The sequence below is a fragment of the Epinephelus moara genome, chromosome 20, assembly GCF_006386435.1.
Source record: "Epinephelus moara isolate mb chromosome 20, YSFRI_EMoa_1.0, whole genome shotgun sequence".
Taxonomy (NCBI): domain Eukaryota; kingdom Metazoa; phylum Chordata; class Actinopteri; order Perciformes; family Serranidae; genus Epinephelus; species Epinephelus moara.
The window spans coordinates 40,571,607-40,586,845 of NC_065525.1; the positions used below are offsets into that span (position 1 = coordinate 40,571,607).

The 15,239-nt window shown below is 40.3% G+C and overlaps 1 protein-coding gene across 2 annotated transcripts in view; it reads right to left on the reverse strand.

Moving 5' to 3' along the window:
• The window catches only part of ankrd27 (ankyrin repeat domain 27 (VPS9 domain)), a 55,373-nt gene extending 45,958 nt beyond the window's left edge, over positions 1 to 9,415 (reverse strand). The window contains exons 1-2 of one of the 2 annotated variants that reach the window (XM_050072537.1): positions 9,279 to 9,415; positions 684 to 806 (exon numbers count right to left, since the gene is read on the reverse strand). In XM_050072537.1, the coding sequence (XP_049928494.1) occupies positions 684 to 785 (102 nt within the window). In that variant the 5' untranslated portion in view covers positions 786 to 806; positions 9,279 to 9,415. Of the gene's footprint in view, positions 1 to 683; positions 807 to 4,418; positions 4,717 to 9,278 lie in introns of those variants that run through there. The other variant, XM_050072536.1, reaches the window with a different exon arrangement.
• Between the last annotated feature and the right edge of the window lie 5,824 nt (positions 9,416 to 15,239).

Below are 15,239 nucleotides of genomic sequence, written 5' to 3' on the forward strand. Positions count from 1 at the left end.
TAAGGCTACGAAAACCAAACGAATTTTATTTTATAGCGATTATACACTTGTATAAACATATTAATGGGTAGAATATTCAGATTCAGATTCAGATTTGACAATAAACCATGCCAAATATTACACACTGGCCCTTTAAGATCTGTGTAATGACTGTTGTATGTTATCTATGTTTACTGTGTATTGCTGCTCTGCATGTGATGCTCCGCTGTGTGTTGTTGCTTCATGTTGCTTGCAGGACTATTTGTGTTAAAATGCTGTTTGTTTTTGTTGTTGCTGTTGCATTGTACTGAGGTTCTGCTGTTTCTTGTTGCTTTGTATGGCCTGTCTTCTATTGTTGTCTTTATGGTGTCCTGCTGTCTTTGTTCTGTGAGTTTTACCATTTAATAGGTTTTAAAACATCTTGCCAAAGGACTGCAGTTGAGAAGTAGCGAGCTGGCTAACACTGGCACCCTTACAGAAATGATTAATGTGTGTGTTGTCCTTATAAATAAAATAAATGAAATTAACATTGTGGACACCTCCCCTTCAGGACACCACTTTTTAAACTGGATTTCCAGGCAGCAATTTCCTCAAAAATTTAAATTGTGATCATGTCAGATCATCCATCATCATGTTCTTCTGTTGTTGTGACACACAGACAGGCTGGCTTTAACAACTAACAGGAGGTAACAGGTGTGACTCACGATGCCGTGGAGCTCTGCCACTCGGCTGCAGAGGTCCGGTCTCTGCTTCTCCAACGCCAAGTAGAAAGGATTCTTCAGGATGTTCTCATCATACACAGCCATAAGGAGCTGGAGGTCTAGATCCTGCAGAGGGTAACAGAAGGAACTGATTAAACAAAGATTCAAAAGGTGCAAAGAGGCCGTAGAGGCTCCATCAATGATAGCTGATAGTCTGAACCACATCAGATTACATTTTCAAACCAGTTTTTTGTTTATTATTTGATCACACCTGTATGTCATTATGGTGACATTTGAATAAACTGCTGATTCTTTGCTAATTTTTGAAGTTTTTGAAATTCAGATGGATGCTTTGATGAAAGAAAGAAAATGAAACAAGACTAAAGCTGAAAACACATCGGCGCCACCGTGTCATGGCGCGTCATGTGACACAAATCAAGCACACACTGGACGTGTCACGCTGCAGCTTGTCCATAGACGACCTGGCAAAGTTATTACTACTTTTACTGAGAGATGTGTTTTTTTCTCCCCCTCTGCATTAGCTGAAAATCATGTTTGCACAGCTCATAACTAAACTTGATTCCTCACCTGAGGAGCAGATCTGCGACTCTCCAGGCAGTATCTTTTTGGTCATGGTCTTTATGACGAGACTGTGGGTCATTTAGCTCGGGATATTTCTCAACCTCAACAGCTAGTCTCTCCTCATCCATTCTCCGTCACACACGAGACACAGCAACAGCTACAGAGCTCTCTTTATACATCAGTGGTGAGGAGAGGAGTCGAGCTGCCACAGGAGCAGAGAATAAGAGCTGCTATGGGAGCCAGTATCTATAAGCAGAGGCGCTAAAGCTGGAAGTGATGTGGACAGTGGCGTGAAGTGACTGAGGTTGGTGCATCCAGGAGAGCCAACGCGTGTCTAGCCACCACCGGTGTGGGGTTGTACATTTATTGACACGTGGCGTTTGCTGCTGGTGTGTTTTGGCCTTAAAAGGTCTACAGCGGCTCTGTGAGGCTGTACTTTTGACCTGATGATGGCAATACAACCAAAAGTTAGTCACCTGAGTTATTACAACTCATCCTGAGCGGATCATGAATGTCTGATCCAAATCTCATGACAACCCGTCCAATAACTGTTGAGACATTTCTCTCAAAACCACAAATATCAGCCTTGAGATGGTGAGAAAAACATTCATCCTCTGGGAACCAGGAATGTCTTAAGTTAATATCAGACCATTGTTGCCATGCCCAGAGCAGCATCATCAATTTTTCTATCTGTGAATAGATATTAATAAATGAAATGTGACAGTAACTCCTGAGTTTCTGATCAAAATCATGTGGAAATACTAAACATTTGTCAAGTTACAGCTGATTAATGAAAACAAAGCTCCAAAACAGATCTCATGATTCCTTCGTGTCTCCAAATTTATCTCCAAAGACAGAGCCTGAAGTCATGCTGAATAGTTATATTTAACAATATTAACCACTTTATTTGAATCATCAGCTGAGTTTGAGGACACCAGGCAAAAAATCCCTGTCAGACTGTTTCCCAAAGTTGTTATGAGGTTGTTTTTCCTCTGTTTTCTTCCAATTTATTTGCAGTTAAATTCTTTCAGAGCTGCAGTTCTTGTCACTGCCAGTAGGGGATCGATAGTGCAGCAACAATGGCATACTCCCTCACTGGCTTCCCATTTGGCAACACCTGAAAGATTTGTGAGGGAGGTACCACCTTCCTTCAGGAGTGCTTCTGAGAGTAGGTTACATGAAAATGGCCGCAGGGTGTGAATCATAGTGTGATCTCTGTTACTGAGGCAGGACCTGTGTGATCTGTCAGCTGTCTCTGGCCTCAGGCCTCTTCTACTGTGGAGTCGCACCAGAGATGAGGTCATGATGTTAGCTAAATCAAAAGGGTTTATTATCTGTATGTACGGTGGCCATGTTAGGACATCTCAGACGCAGCTTTTCAGGTTCACCTCCATATTGTCAGCTACACCCTGAGATAAACGTTGGCATTATGACTACATCCCCAGCAAGACCAGAAATCATGCTCTTAAGTATTTAAAACGTGACTGAATGATTTTGGTGAAATTAAACTAATCATTCATTTTGACAGGAGGTCTGTTCACCATGATATCCTGTGAGAATTTTGTCAAGCTGCTCTTGTATGGACAGACGATTACATCACTCAACAATGTTTATCAAACATGGCAATGGACAGAAAGTTAAAGGTCCAGCTGAAGCTTCTCCCGGTCAGAATTCCTTCAGTGTTCATTGTTCAGGAGGTTTTTACCAAAGACCGAATTATCCACAGAGGTCTCTTCCTCTCAAAGGACCAGGTGATTTAAACCGGTTAAACACAGAATAAAGCAGTTTCACACTGTAAAATCTGTGTTGTTTTTTTTTTTTTTTGTCCCTTCAAGGCTTCTGTAGAAACAACAAAAATGCAACAATTCTTATTTTTAGATAATTATACGCTAAAGAAAACATACTTATTATATTACATTTCTGACAATATAACCCCCTACTGTAAATCCAGCACACTGGACCCTTAGGAATACCCACAAAACCCCTTTTGGTCATTGTTGGGCCAGATACTGGCATACAGGTGGCGATCAGTGCCAAACATATGTGATAAAACATAACCTAAACATCTATTTTGATTGCTTGATAATACAGGAGAACAATTGAGTATTTTCTTAAAATGTTATTTTTACGGTGCTTTAAAAATCCAAAATCCAAAAGGACATTCAGACCTGAAATGAAACTCTGTTGAATTAATGTGTTGGTGCCTCTTATTTATTTAAAGCAGCTTACAAATTTATTTTAAATTTATTAACACATCACTTTCAAATGATAATGAACTGGGCATTACATATGAATTTACTAATATGTGTTGGCAGTCACATACTGGGTCAGCGATAAGGGTCATTCCATTATACTCCATCTTTGCCAATATATCCCCCTAAATCCTCATCACTGGACCTTAAAGGGATACCTAAAGTTATTAGAATACATGCTGTGGGGAACACGAGCATTTGAAGAAACTTTCATGACCATCCAACAGTTGTTGAGATATTTCACTCTGAACCACAAATGTCACCTCATGGTGGCGCCACAGGAAAAGTCAGAGGATCATCAAAGTTGGTGGGATTCATCCTCTGAGGAACATGAATGTCTGAACCGAACTGCATGGCAATCCATTGAATAGGTGTTGAGATATTTTAGTCAGGTCTTGCTGCTAGCATGATTAAAAAACTAAGAACACACATTTTATCACTTCACCCGACCACAAACCAGCAAACCTAATTCCAGATGCACCAAAATCAATTAAAAAACCCTTAATTTATCCATCCAGGAGCAATTATGCAACTGAGTCTGTAAACAACACGTCAAATATAAATCCTGCACAAACAAATAAGGATAAACACAAAGAAACAGTGGCTACAAACATGAATAGCATAACATATAAATAATAATAATAATAGCGTGACAATAATTTATTTTTGCAGTAACTGTTCAAAAGTCCTCTGAATAAACCACAATCTCCTCAGTCTGTGTCTCTGAGGGGCATCCATTAAAAGATCTGATCTCTGATCTGTGAGCCTAAACAGATCGATCTATTCCAGCCGTCTGCTCCACTTTCCCTTCACTCATCATGTTCAGGAGAAATCCTAAACCATGATACCCATCAACAACCCTCCACAAGCTTCAAACTCTTCATCTGACAGTTCATCAACTCACCTCGTCCCTCTGCTCTGAGACCAGCTTCATCTTCCCTCAGCTCCAGTGCAGACTAACTGGAAACCAGTCCAACAGAGTGGACAAAGACTCTCCACCGAGTGGCCTCATGTCAGGCTGCTCAGCTGAGATGAAACTGAGGAATGAGCCCTCGTGACCTTACAAGCTTGAAGCTAACAGCGTATTCAGCGGTGCAGAGGAATGTCCCTCCTTTTCAGCCCAACGCACCGTAACCTTGCACACTGCAGACACCAACACTCTGCTGACGTCTTAGCCGGGAGCTTAAAATGTGAGTGAACAGGAGAACTGCTTCAGCAGAACAAACAACCAACAGTAAGCAGATTAAAGGTCAAATATCCCAACAATGTTTCCTGGTCGCAGGGGGGCCGAGGCCATCAATAGTTTGATTTTTAGGTCATTAGAATTTACAAATCCAGACGACGCTTCAGGGCGTCCTAGTGAAAAGATGCTGACCATGTAATTGAGATGTCTGGGTTTTGACCTTTGTTACATAAATCAAGAAAAGTGTGGAGGCTTTCCAGACAGGTCAGTGATGAAGCAACAGAGAACATGACAGAACTTAAAGTGGAAACAGACTTTTTTTTTTCTTTTTTTTAGCTTTTATCATTATGAAGTACAGTAAATGTTAATTTCACAATGTAATGACAACAGAATAATGACACCATCAGCGTTTAGACTGGCTCCCTATAAGTCTCTCTTTCACTACGCAACGGACCCTTCGCCAAGTCCCGCTCCCAGACGTAGACCAGCCAATCGTAACACAGGATGAGGCCAGCACAGGCCAGGGTCTGACAACAACACAGCTGTGCTCCATTGACTCTGATGCAGTCGTTTCAGATTTCCTTCATTTTCAGGCTGGTTTTGTGGATTTGGAGCTAAATGTTGTGCCTGGGGCACGTCGTGTATTAATGACAGGGCTGCAACTAACAATTATTTTCATTGTCGACTAATCTGACGATTATTTCTTCGATTAGTCGACTACTCATTTTATCGAAAAATGGGTTAAAATGTTGAAAAATGTCGGTCTGTCTCTCCCAAACCCCAAAATTATGTCATCTAATGTCTTGTTTCGTACTCACGCCAATCACCGTCATGGGAGAGTGTGTAAAGCTGCCAATATTTGAACGTAAGAAGCTGCAATAAGAGTATTTTGGGGGACTTTTATAGTACTTTTCTATGAAAAATGACTCAAACCTATTAGTCGACTACTAAAATAGTCACCGATTATGTTAATAGTGGATAAGTCATCAATCAGTTGACTAATCCTTGCAGCCCTAATTAATGATACTCGTTACCTGGAGAGGTTGGAAAAAGATATACGTTTCTTCCCTGTTCCAAAACCAAAATCAAACCCTGAAAAGTGTAGGGTTAGCTAGCTAGTTACTGAAGATATAGCCTACCGAATGTATACACATGCTGCTTTTGCTTTTTAATGATTGTAACAGTGAAACAAAGACTGACCCTGCTGTACAGGAACCAGTGAAGGGAAGCAGGGAAACTTTGCTCATATTCATCACAGATGTACGTTGTTTGACGTCTCCCGGAGATCCCTGCCCGTCCACAGGTGTCCAGAGGCGCATGGGGCGAAGCCAAACACTGTTCATCTGCACACACTGCGATGCCACACAGCTGGTTCAATATCAGCAAAGTTTCCCTTTATATTCACTCCCCCAGTCCCAAATGGATCCCTTACAGACTCCTTGACTCAAGCCCTAAACCCTTACAGACCTAGGACCAATTCCATTGGAAGTGGTGTCCCAATTCTCCATCAGGTTAGCTCTTAACCTGATGGAGAATTGGAACACCACTTTTCCTCACGTGAACGCGCAAAACCAAGGGGAAGGGCCAAGTCAAGGGCTAAGGGGAAGAAATGGAATTGGTCCTAGGTCTGTGAGTGCTTAGGGCTTGAGTCAACGAGTCTGTAAGGGATCCAATTGGGGTTGGGGGACTGTCTTGTGTGGCGATCAGCAGTGATGTGGTGGTTCACTTTTACACTGTGATCTGTAGCCTATAGTTCGGCTTTAGCTTCTAACTATCTTTGTCTTTTTAACCTGTTGTTGCTGCTGAGTCAGTTTGACATCCTGGATATATCCTTCAAACACAGACTGTTGACCCCTCTGTCTGTCCCCTCTGCTAACTAACGCTAACAGCCAGAAAACAATTAGAAACACGTTAGTCAGGACCAGCCAGAAACAAACACCCATGATTCACTGTCTGTTGGATAATCTACATAAAAAAAACACATTTTCTTGCAGTGGCCTTTATGAAAGGCGCAGTGGTGAAACAAACAGATGGTTGAATATTTCCAAGATGCCACCAGGTAAAGGTTGGTGAACTGTTGCTTGGCTCTGAGGAACATGGTAGCGATCCAGTCGTCTTTACTGCAGCACCACTAACAATAATAAAAACCACTTGCTGGGGGATTTCCACTTTTATATGCTCGTCATGTGCACAAATACAGGAACTAAATGGCATGAAAAGCCTGGCTGCTACTCTTCACTGTAACATGTTTCATGCGCGGTGAAACAGAGATGAGGCAGGAGGTGATCAGATAATCTGGAGGTAATTAATCCAATAATTCAACAATAAACAACCATAAATCAGTGAAGTCTGCTGAAGTGTGAACCCCAGGCGGACTCTCTGGAAGTCTGCAGAGAGTCTGCTTGAGGAGGATGGGATGAATTGAGGATTTGGAGAGCCCTGCTGAAAACCATTTGCAATTCATCTCACTTGTTACTTTTCCTCATCGGACAGCCAATTTAAATTTGAAGTTGGAGTTAAAGGAGTATTTCACTGCTGGAAAGATGGCCTTTTAGTAAAACAGGGTCCATGTTGAAAAATACCAAAGTTCCCTTTTACCAGGGAGGACATGAACATAAAAATCCTGATACTAAGATCAAAGCTGTGTTTGATTTTTAAAACATGTTTCAGCATGTTGAGCACTGCTGTAACCACAGACCGCAGATCAATCATGTTAGAAAGACGTAGTAGAAAATAACCAGTCAGGTGAAGACAGACAGTAATAATCAGTAATACAGTGAGCAGATGGCGGGGAGGAGAAAGTGAAGCAGGTGAAATGGAAGAAGACATCACTGCTGCCTTCTGGTTTCTCTGGATCAATAAAAGTCTTTCAGCAGCTGCAGCAGAGAGGTTTCACAGCCTGAAGGTGACCATCACATCACGCCCCTCTCCTCAGGGCTGCACACATGATGAAGCCTCAACATACACTGTACTGATTATTTGTCATTTAATAATCCTTCACAGCCTCTCACAAAGAAAGAAAACAGCAAGTCAGCCTTTTTAAAATATGCTCAATAAATATTACACACATTAAAGTTTTGTATTTCATGTCTCCATCTGTGGTGGGCCATCACAATAAGGGTGTGAATGCATACTAGGATGTCAATTCCACTACAGAAGAGACTTGACGATCACTAAAATTAGGTGGGGAATAGTGTAATATATCAATATCGGTATCGCTTCAGTCAGATGAGTTGTTACATATCGGTATTTTGGATATCGGCAAAAATATTGGTTTTGTTGCACACTATTTGCACACTTTAATTTGCTTTGACTTGTTTTCTTAATTTACTGTAAAACACTTTAAGCTTCACATTCTGTATGAAAGGTGCTTTATAAATAAAGTTTTATTATCAGACCTGCAGGTGTGAATGCATTTAAACAAAGCTAGTACAATACATCACTCAGAAAACTATAGTTTACTGACTTCTAAGACAAAACAAGGATGAGTCAAGTGAGCACAGCTGATGGGGTGGTACTTCCGGGTAGTTTCAAAATAAAATCTTCACTGACAAACAATTTGTTTTAGTGCCACAGAAATATTCGTATATTTTCAATTATTATGATACAGGCGTTCAACCTATTTCTGCTTTGTTTCGGATTTGTGACGTATAGTAAGCAGCTCCAAGGCAGCTGGTTTCTTGTGTGTACAGAAAAGCCAAACCAAACTCCATTTAGAAATCAGGCATTTTTATGTTTTTTTGCATACTGTGTCGAAACAGCGTACTAAAAACATAATTCTGATATGTTTAAGGTATCTTTGGGATATGTTGATACATTCGGCAAATGTCTCATCCTTCTAACTTTATTTTAATGTAATAAAATATCTGTTATTGTTGCTGTAACAGCCTGCACTAGTCAAGCTCTTCATCCACTGTGTAATAAAATGTAAATGCGAGCGAACCAGTAATTCTATGTTTGTTTTTACTGAAATGTCTGTACGTGAACAGCGTTTTGTAAACGATGTGTATTAAAGTGTTTAACCGTGTTCTTCAAGTAACGTTATGCTTCTTTTGAAGGCAATGCTAACACATCGTTAAATTTAACGTTTTTTGAGTGGACATTGGTTTGAATTTTTGTGAACTCAGGGCTTATTTGCGGCATTAACTCAACGTTAAATTTAACGTCTTGTGTGTGAATATTCGTTTGACTTGTTTGTAAACCGGTTGGTTGGTTGATGGGATTAACGCAACGTTAAATTCCACGTTTGTTGAAAGGGGTTTGGTTTGTCTATTCAGCGATTGGTTGTAGGGATTAGCTGTGGCTTTTAAACAGCTGTTTCCGAAGCTAACATCAGGTGACAGGGAGGATTTTGAGATATTTTACCAAACTGACAGCTAGCCATCTTCAGCCGTTTGGTCACATTTATGAAGGTTTCTATATTCTGGCTTCTAACCGTGACTCAGGCTGAACCGGGAGAACGGAAGTTTAACAGTTAGCCTGCTAGCTAAACACAACAACATCGCTACAACCAGCTGAGGCTAACAAACAACCCGAGCTACCGGCTAACAGAGGCGATGATTAGTAAGGTGAGTGTTTTACCTGTTATGAGTGATTGCCTCGGGTCATCCAGGTGTGGGCATGGCAGTGACAAACACCCACAGCAGCCTGTCAGGAGCTGTTCACTCTCCGCAGGTCCTCCTAGTCTCTGCTCCGGGTTGCCAGACTTCGGGGAGGAAACACGTAAAACAAGCTGCCAAATGAGGAGCGGAGCGTAACAAACACCGTTACTGAGCTCTGATTTTACCAGCAGTAGAGGAAGTATTCAGATACTTTACTTGAGTAAAAGTACTGAAAAAATACGTCGTTAAGTAAAAATATCCCCGTAAAACTTAGTCCCTTATATTTAAAATATTATTTGAAATATTAAGGGACTGTTCTCTACTAGTCAGGGAGGGTTTTTTGTTTTTGTTTTTGTTTTGAGCCTCCCCAAAGCTGCAGATATTTTTCCTTGAGCTTCCCTTAGTGACTGGTGGAAAATGCGTGACCCTCCCTCCACCATAATTAGTTTTATATGTGTGAAAGTTGAAAGATAAAAGTTATAGATGAAATTCTAGAGATTAAAAAACATAAAACATTCCCATCTTGTTGTTAGGTAGTTTGCGCAAACACTTTATTTGTGGCCAAATTTAAATGAGACGAAGAATAATGTGATTTTGGTGATATATCACGATTTTAAGCTCAGATTTTTCTCTGACTGAAGCGTTCACTGCACACGATGCGTCCCAGAGATGTGAAAATCCAACGATAATTTCTGTTTTTATAGTTTCTGGCTATGATAAATGGTGTAATTGTGGCGATTTTGAAAAGGCACATTATCTTTAAAAATCAGCAGTAAAATAAAATGCAACAGTTTAAGCTTGTGTGCCTCTCCTCTATGTCAAATAAAAACATAAGTCCCTCCCCAGTACTTTAAAAACCACCTCCTACCCCTCACAAGTAATGAACAATCCCTATGGAGGCCATGAAAGTTCCTCAGTTGATTACTGACAATAAGACAGTCATTTTTTACATTACAAGTTTTCTGAAATTCTATGTTGAGATATGCAAACGAGACATCATATATCTATGCACTCATTTTCATACATTTCCAGAATAAGCATCTGAACTGAACTGAAATCTGGATAAAGCCAGGTTCCAGATGTGTAGAAGTATAAAGAAATAAAACTGTATATATGTTTTATTGTAAACCCCAGTCACTGGTTAGCGTGAACTGACCTGCAGGTGCCTCGAACACAGACTGGTTCACACTGCCCCCTAGCGCCCAGCAGGGTGTATTACACGAGAAGGAGACTAATAATCACTGGCACTTCAGGTACCTCACAATTGTACTTATGAAGAGTGCTGAAGTAAATGTACAAAGTGATTTACCACCAATGTTCATAGATTGTATTTTTGTTCCTACCATATGGCAGCTATATTTACGTGGCACCTTAGACATACAAACTATTTCACCTATTTACCTATTTCACACCCACTGCAATATTATAGTTACACATTAATGCATCAGTGATAATAATGCAATATTAATACATACAACACTGACAGACACCATTCTGCTGCAAAGTGACTATTTTTACTTTTGATATTTCATAAGAACATTTTGTTTACACAGTATTACTACGTCAACGGTTACATGTGAACACCGAAGTATTTTTACACTCTAGTGAAAGAGTAAAAAAATTACAACATAAATCAAAGTATAGAGTAATTAAGGGACTCGTATGAGAGCCAACAAACAGCCGACCCCATTTGAATGAACTAAACAAATAACTCCTTTGTTTAATTGGATTTACAAACATAGAGTGAATGATGATGGAGCGAGTGAAGCCAAAAATGGGTTGATATGAACATATGAAAACACTCAGCTGGATCCATCCGACATCACAATTATTTAACCTAAACTATAAACATACATCACCCGCTCAAAACAAATGTGAGCCTGTAATTATTCTCCTACAGCAGGTCACAGAAATATTCAGCCCTTTGACCTTTGACACTCTTGTACCACCAAATTAAGTCTCAACTAATTCAATTTAATGTTATTTTTTTTAAGTTTCATCTCAACTACCTCTAACATTAAAAAAAAATCACACTGTCAACATCAAAGTAAACTTTATACATCATTTTAAAAAAAGACTATAAATTTAAATAGTTTATTATTACAAAAACAAAGACACTCAGGCTTTTTTCGCACTTGGTCCTTTTCAGCCCTCTAAATGGACTCAGAGCGGTGACTCAGCATTTTTTGTGCATATATGAACACTCCAAGACAGTGGCAGGCAGCAGCAACTCTGTCTGTGTGAACATCTCATGTGTGGAAGTCACAGCAGTTCAGCGAGGCAGCCGTCACACTGCCCACACAGGCAGTGTGGCCTGGGTGTAGGGTGCTGTCTATGTATGGGATATTTTTTAAAGCAGATATTTTTCTATTCATTATCATCTGACTATTCGGGGCCAGGTCAGGGGGGGGCAGCAGACTAAGCAAGGCATTCCAAACATCTCTCTCCTGGATCATTTCCCAGCTCCTTCTGGGGACCCCGAGACGTTCCCAGGCCAGATGAGATATATAAACCCTCCAGTGTGTTCTGGGTCTCCTATTAGATGGACGTGCCCAGAAACCCTCTAAAGCGAAGCGCCCAGGAGGATCCTGATGAGATGTTGAACCATCTCAACTGATCCCTTTCAACAGGAAGGAGCAGTGGCTCTACTCCGATCTCCCCCCGGATATCTAAGCTCCTCACCCTGTCCCTAAAGAGGGGACATTTTCCCCTCTGTTAAAATAAAATTCTAAAAAAATCTGTCCAGACAACCTTTGTTTTACAGTCTATCTCAGTCCACACAAGAATGCAAAATCGACTCCTAACGCTTGCCAGGCCAGTAGATGGTGATGAAGGCTATGTCAATGATAGGTCAAACACCAGAGAAGAAGATTCTGAGCAGGCGTAGGGAGCTTGTTTTCCTTTGGTGGGATTAACAAACCAAACAATTGTAAGATAATGGTCGGTATTTTTATTCTATATTTATCCATATTTGACACCTTTTTGTTTAACATCTTTCTGTGTGGCGAAACCAAAATGTGACTTGTGTGTGGACGGACGATGGGGTAAACATAAACAAACCGGTAGTCCTCCATTGATCTTATTTCTGGTGTGAATTGGGGAGATGACATCATTGTTTCCCAAATGCTCTATTTTGCCTACACACTTATATAAAGTAACTGAAGTTATAATAAAAATCTGTACCTCAGAAGGCGTTTTCAAAAATCTGTTTCAGTGACCTAAAACTCAGTTTGTGTGGACGAGAGGCCAAAACGTTTAGGAAAATATCTGTATATATTCTACCCTCACTCGGGATCAAGACCCTGAGATACCTAAACTCCCTAGATTGAGGCAGTAACTCTCTTTTGCAGCAGAGAAATGTTGCTAAATCCTTAACAGCATCATTCAGCCAGGAGGCTGCACTGTGGCACTGCCCCTGATTGGAAGGAGCGACCATGGGGCCATCTTGTTGACAGTTAAATCATTCCCCAACCAGAAACCAAGGATCACCAGACCCATCAGGAAACAAAGACAATTATAAAGCAGCAGCCAACAATGTGAGAAGACACAAAAAGGACTAAATTACGGAGCACAAAGGAGCTGATGGGATCATGTTTCACTGAAGCTGTACCTTGTATAATTCAAATAAATGAAATGGCAAATAAATGATTGACTGACAAAGGTGTAAAGTTTTTTTTGTCCTTAAAAGACAACTGAAGCCCTAAATGTTGGCAAGTAATGTGTGTGTATCTCATGTCAAAGCCAAAGAAAAACAAAAGCAAGCATCAGTGTTTGCAGCTGACTGGACGCACACAAATTAAACAAAATTAGATTATTAATCAGACTTTTTACACACACTGAATGCTGTCCTATCCTCCTGAGACCTCATGTGGTCATATGAGGGCATCACATTTTGGGTTTACTTGACTTTATACTTCATTCTGCTTAACTCTGACCTGTTGTCCTCGTCCGTGGACACTTTTTTTTCCCCTAACGGTAGTGAGAACACAATACACTAATCCATGTAAAAACAAGATGGCAGCCATCTCTGCCAAGTCAATCTGCAGCCGATCTTGACACACAAGTGAACAAGATCTAAAACCTGATCACATTTTATGATTGAAACTTATTTATTTCTTATTAATAATGTTTGTAATTTGACATGGCAACAAATTTTAGCAACAGTAACAGGTTAAGACACTGTTAATTAAAAAGTAAGGGCTTGTTTAGGTTTTTATATTTATCAGGTCCCACCGATCCCAAATAGCGAGGAGAAATTAACAATGCACACAAACAAAAGTTCAGGTCTCAGGAGGAAATGCAAGCAGCAAGGTTTTCTCAGCATTTGCAAAGGAAAGAGATTTTTATGTCATACTTTAAAGTGGAAATAGATATTAATATAGATAAACTGAGCTTGGGTCACACTGAATTAGGAGTTGGGGTTGAATACACAAGATACTCCTATAACTCCTAAAACTGCACAGCTGGTAGAGGTTTTTAAGCATTTCTTAAAACTCTGTCATAAATGCAGGGTAACTCTGATGTGACAGCAAACAGTGTGTTTACTTGAAAAATCAAAACCATGTAATCTTCATAAGATTTCGTGGTACAAGAGCTAATTTCAAAAGTCTCAAGGGTGAATATTTTGGTAACTGACTGTTCTACCGCTGAAAATACAGAATTTACAAAAAGGCTTTGGAGTTACTCATGACAAACACAAACTTATTTTAACATTTGTCACAAAACAAAGTGCTTTAAGATAAAATAAAATAAAATAAAAAACAGCAATTTTTCTACCATTTTTTTCCCTGTTAAAGGATTTTTGGGGAGTTATTATTTTCCCTGAACTGAGCCTCTACTGATAGAGGATGTCGTATTCTGTAGAGAAGGTAACGCCACCTCTAGCAACATTGTGATTTGTAATATTGGGCTTTATAAATAACATTGACTTGACATCACTTGACTGTCCGTTAATGTTAACAGCAAGAATTCCTCAAAGTTTGAAAAGAGACAAAGTAAACAGACGTGCGGTAGCTACAAGCCATGAGTGAGTCAGTTTTATTCATACGAGCGCAGTTTAGATGAAACTAGGCACACTTTAGTTTGACAAAGTCAAAAGCCTCTACGAGAACATTCCCATAGAAATCACAGATACGAAATATGACGGCTGCAGTAGCTTGGACAACAGGCTGTAGCAACTCTAATTTAGCCAGTGCAAGACCAGGCACCAGGGGTGTGATCCCAGACCGCCTGATCAGCAAACTTTCTGTTGCTGCTGTTACACAGGTTAGACCCAACAGAGTTGCTACAGTCGCTACCTGAAAGCCGTCCTCTCTCATCCCGGCAAAGGAGTCTCCAAATGGCACAGAGTGAGGCGGAGGGAGAGCACATGGTGTGTTAGCTAGCTAATTCTTGTTTCATTTGTTGTCTGATAAACAGTAAATTCACCAAATGCTGTGCCACACATTGCTTTGATCAAAACTGGTGAGAGCGCTTTCCATGGGAAGGAAACCGTCTTTGCTTTTGTCATACAGAAGTGGGCGTGGCTTCATCTAAAATGGGCTGAAAAATGATAGACGCTGCCTGTGTGGAACGGGCTAACTGCTAGCCCTGTCGAATTTCTGCTTGCAGCTGTCTTAAGAACTGCTCAGACAGGCACCTTCACACTCAACACTGCACTTACTTAGAGTGAGAAACACACCCGCCATGTGTGAATACAATCAGATTAACAACTGTTGAGAAGATCAAAAAACAGACAGTCAATTCTCCAATTTCGTTTATAAAGCCCAATATCACAAGTTTGTCTCAAGGGCCTTTAATAGATTGATGCAGGAATGAGTCCTAAAACCTGAAAATAAGTCAGCATGTTAGCACTCACAGTTCCCTTGTCTCAAAGTCTGTGTTTTTTTAAAACGTTTTTTGGTTAGATGCCTGAATTAAGATCTGTGGTTAGCTCAAGAGA